Source organism: Saccostrea cucullata, unplaced genomic scaffold, assembly GCF_032062105.1.
Source record: "Saccostrea cucullata isolate Sc308-1 unplaced genomic scaffold, CSIRO_AGI_Scuc_v1 ctg23482, whole genome shotgun sequence".
Taxonomy (NCBI): domain Eukaryota; kingdom Metazoa; phylum Mollusca; class Bivalvia; order Ostreida; family Ostreidae; genus Saccostrea; species Saccostrea cuccullata.
The window spans coordinates 1-5,045 of NW_026932083.1; the positions used below are offsets into that span (position 1 = coordinate 1).

The 5,045-nt window shown below is 31.6% G+C and overlaps 1 protein-coding gene across 1 annotated transcript; it reads right to left on the reverse strand.

The window, feature by feature from the left end:
- Positions 1 to 2,188: 2,188 nt before the first annotated feature.
- On the reverse strand, positions 2,189 to 3,320 carry LOC134234433 (spidroin-1-like). Its single transcript, XM_062716491.1, has 3 exons — positions 3,293 to 3,320; positions 2,420 to 3,133; positions 2,189 to 2,268 (listed from the first exon to the last, which is right to left on the reverse strand). Exons 2-3 carry the CDS (start codon positions 3,128 to 3,130, stop codon positions 2,260 to 2,262), a joined length of 720 nt encoding a protein of 239 aa, XP_062572475.1. The 5' UTR covers positions 3,131 to 3,133; positions 3,293 to 3,320; the 3' UTR covers positions 2,189 to 2,259.
- Between the last annotated feature and the right edge of the window lie 1,725 nt (positions 3,321 to 5,045).

The following is a 5,045-nucleotide window of genomic DNA, read 5'->3' on the forward strand; positions in this document are numbered from 1 at the left end:
GATTCTAATTACACAGGTGAACTAGAACTATTTCATTATTTGGTGAAAGAGGGTGACACAGTATCCGAAAATAGCTATCAAAATCGGATTGATATTAAAGGCACATTTAAAATTCTACAAAAAGTATTGACTGCACAGAATTTAGTGAATAGAATTAAACATTGATTTTCTGTTTTCATTAACACGCTTGCTTTGGTTGTTAATATGTCAATGTTGCAGGTTTTTTCAAAGAAAATTTTGGATTTATATGAAAGGCACTTAGACACACATTTGAAGTTAATATTTTCTCACATTTTCGATACAATATCACGATTTATATATTTCAAAAGCATTTCAAATGAAATTTTGAATAATTTTTTTATAGGGAAATTATTCCAGGACGCGTTTGATTAACACATCCTAACACTGTCATTAATTTTAATTTTATCCTTAATAATTCAGAAAAGAAACTTTGTTGTTGTGTGTGTAGTAATGAAAAATATTACATCTTTAATCCATAGATGTTCGAAAGCAAAACCCCCTCACTAGTATTGTCAGCCCGTGCTGAGTGTTGTGTACAGAGTACACATCAAACATAAAGCACAGAAGACACTCAATGTAAACATATAAAACTATGCATCTGATGTAAATTTGTGGCCTGTGTCCTTATGGACATTGATGGATACTGTTTTTTTCTCTTAAATATAATCTCTTGCTACCTACACTTTATTGTATTCTTTGATAAGGAGATGGGTGAACATGACGAGAGATAAGCCCTTAGTGCAACAAACATGAAGATGAAAAATTAAATCTCAATTTTATCAAAATTTTCCTTAATATTTCATCTAACATTAAAGTATACTTTATGAAATCTCTACAACTTGCACAAATCTCATGAAAATTGAAGTTATTTGCCTACGAAATATTATACACACACGAAAGAGGAGAAAACGAATCATTTTTTCACACTATAACACTATTTTTCGTTACGAGTGGGTCTTCTCTCCATTTTTTTGAAAGGTAATCCTCAAAGTTTGCATAAAAACATCCAAATTTTGGTTTCCAAAATTATGGAGCAATGACCCACTTTACCTAAAAAATATAAGTTTATGACATAACTTTCGTATCTTTTCGAGAAATACTTGAAGTCCCTTAAGTCAATGGTCATATCACAAACATGATTTAAATGCCACACTTCATCAGGACTTGTGTAGCATAGTGGTTAGCGTGCTAGTCTCAACAGAGAATGCAAATCAGGATTTTTATTGCCAGGGTTTGAACCCAATGGATACCACATTATTTTTCTTAATAAAAGAATAAATTTTAACGAAAAATTTTCCTCAAAACTTTTTGTTTATCATGATTTCACAAAAATCAATGATGAGAACTTGACTCTAAATACTAAAATCACAATTTGAATATGATTTTTATATATCTGAAGCTTGTGGGTTTTTTGCACGCTAAGTTCACCCATCTCCTTTTCTGATTCTAAAAATTATCGCATTATATGTATATGTATAATGTAATTCGAAGAAAAACATTAATTCAAGACTTAAATAAAAAGCTCTTTCTATAAATACTGCCGACATATAGCTTAAATATTGACAACTCGGCGTCAAACAATTTCAATTCATCTTTCAATATTTAAGACATTTTTTCTGATTTATACATTAATCTTTACTCTCTCTCTATATTTAAAGAACCATTTTTTTCTTCTTAATTTACACTAGCAAAATCTCTTAATAAAACAAAAGTAAGATGCTCAAAGAAAATAAATATTTATGAGACTAATATTTGTCTTCCCTCTCTTACCGAAAGAAAAAAGTACCAAGCCCTCTAACGGGGTGGGGGTGGGGGGAGGGGGGTTGGGTGGGATGGGGTTCCCAACTATACCTCTTAATTTAGATTAAACATTTTGCTAACATTGCTTTAATTACTGACTCCATTACATGATATTTTTTTTTAAATCACGACCTTGCTATCTGGTTTAAAAGAGTTTAAGCATATTTCTTTTTTTAAAAAAGAATATTTTTCATATTATATATTTTCTTTTTATCCTATAATTATTCATAAATAATTCATTATCATAGCATCAAAAAAGTCTTACACTCAAATTATTTTAATGAGCAATTCAATAAACATTTCATTGGAAAAATATCATTGCTCTTTTTCAGCATGGAATTTAGAAAAATAAAACAGAAAAATAATCTTAAATATAACACATTTATTATTATAAATAAACAAAACAACACCAAACACATTTTAAATTGGCCGGATCCATTAGTAAACCTGAAAGAAAAAAAATAATATGAAAAAAACAAAGAACAATTTTGAACTTAGAGAATGCACATAATTTGAACTATACTTAAAAGATAAGAAGACAGATAGGATTCATAACATTGAAGAAAAGTTAAGACTGGAGGATATATTTATATCATACCTTGCTGTGTCTTCTTCTGAAACTACGTCTTGATCCTCCGAGGAAGACTCCGTCATAAATTCCATTAAATCTTCCAAATCCACCCACAGAAGAAGCACCAGCGGAAGCGGCAGAGCTTCCACCGACAGCAGAAGCACTAGCAGCAGCAGACGACCCACCTCCAAGACCATAGTAAGGGGCGTAGTTATTGTAGATAGGGAAGTTGTTGTAGAAGTTTCCTGGATAGGTGAAGTATTGGCCAAAGTTTCCATATTGGCCTGGGAAATTGTTGAAATATCCTGGTTGATTGTAGTAGTATGGGGCAATGTTCAATCCCAAACCTCCGTTGGCGGCAGCAGCAGATGAAGCAGTTGCTCCATTAGCAGCAGCAGCGGCGGCAGAGGCAGCGGCACCTTGTCCTGCGGCGGCTGCGCTAGCAGCAGCGGCAGCATCTCCGGCGGCGGCAGCGCTTGCGGCAGCAGATCCACCCCCAAGACCGAACAATCCTGTGTTGAGACCCCCGGTGCTGACGAATCCGGTGTTTAATCCTCCACTTGTAGAGCTGACTATTCCTCCAAAGTTACCATAGGGACCTTGAGAGTGGATACCGTATGTGCATCCGTATTTTCCACATCCACCATAGTAGTCATTTTTAGGGTAATATCCGCCCTTTGGGTAAGAGTCTGCGAAGACGCAGGCAAAGATACAGACAAGGGAGGTGAGTCTCAACATTTTCTGTTAAAAAAGAAATATGTTTATTTATTTATTCTTGAGAAAACCCTTATAACTTTCTAGAATTTTATATTATTGTATAAAATAATTGATGAGAATTTTATCAGCAATATCAAGAATAATTTATCAGTGCTTAATAACTTCTTTTGCTTGGAATCTTACCTTGCTTGACACGTTTTCTCAAGGAAACCACTGCTTGTGTAGTGTCTCTAAAGTATTGGCGTTTATATATATGAATCAAATGCTTACGTCACAAGGAAAGGTGGTGAATGTGGTTAATTTTCTGTTCTTATAATAACTTAAATGATATATTAAAGGAAGAATACGATGATTGACTGGATAACAACATCATTCCTTAGTCATATTCATTTTAAAAGTTGTAAAATGCCAAACAAGAATAAATTATGCGTAACTCAGCTCAAAGTTTCCCCAAATAATTTCGTAAAATCAATGACTTCTTAAAATAATGATACAAGAGTAAGTTTTAGGAACGGTATCTTAAGTTAACTTTTTTGGCCTTTGAAAGTTGAAATAATTTGTATGTTAGGAATACTTTCCACTGACCTTATTTTTTTCTCGTTATATTATTTTTTATAGTGGGACTTTAATTAAATATATAATAACGTACCGCTGATGTTTATGATAATTTTAGCTTTTCTTCTTAAACACGTCATTTGCTAAAAAAAGTTTATAATTATGATATGATTAATGGGAAAAGGTTATACTTAAAAGGATTTATATCACAATATTGCTTGTCTCATGCTTATAAAAAATGTGTTATTCTTTGCCATTACATAATCAGGTGTTCTATTTCCAACCACTTGCACGTAATCAAAATCCATTGGTATTTTTACAGGTAAATTCATTTCCTGGATTTATTTAAGTTTCATTTTCCCCGAGAAGAAAAAAAATACTTCTAGCATTTGCTTAATAAAATCGCTCTATTGTTTGTAAAAATGATTATAACTTTACACACCAATTTATTCAATATGTTCATTGCTGATTGAGTGAAAAGTCGACATATCAATATCTTTTTATTTAAGAAACGAAGCTTGTTTTAACTATGATCACCGACGCGGTTTATAAGAAAGCATAAAACTGCCCCAAGTTATGTTATATTGTATAACCTTGGTAAAAATAAGCTTCATTCCCAGTTATTTAATTTTAGTGTAGACAATTTTCCCTCCAAAATGGCTTTAAATTGGACATAATTGAAAATGAACGTCAAACAGAGTAATACGTTTTTGAAGTAACTCATTGTGACGTGGGCAACTTATGTTATACAATAGAAAGTAAATCTTTTATCTAATCAAATTACGCGTCACAACTAAAATTAAATCGTAAAAAAAGAAATAAATTAAGTCATTGAAAGAAATAATTTTGAACATAATGGTCCCAGAATTAGAAAAAAAATGAAGACACATTACATTTTGTTGATTCATATTTGAAATCGAAGAAAATCAAATCATTTTATGAAAAAGAAACATCAATAGTTGAATCTAAATTGAGACTTTTGCATACAGAAAAGCCATACATTTGATAGCAACATAGACCGTATATAGGAAAACCAAAATAAACCAAAAAATGTATAGAAAGTGCAGATATAAAAATGAAAAATAGTGTTACATTAAGGTTCTCTAAAAATAGTGTTTAACATTTTTTAAGGAATCCAAAAAAATTAAAAGATTTATCACTTGGTTATCTAAAATTTATAAAAGATAAATTGATCACACCGGTTGCAAGTCATTCTTATATTCCAATAATCGGCGAAAAGCGTAGTAAATTCAGTATGAATAAAGATGCGTTATAATCCGTTTTTTAACTTGTCACCAGTTGGTGTGATGACATTTTTTGGCAAAAAATAGGATTGTATCGACTATAGAATTTGCCAAAATTTTGATCACTAATTAATTTG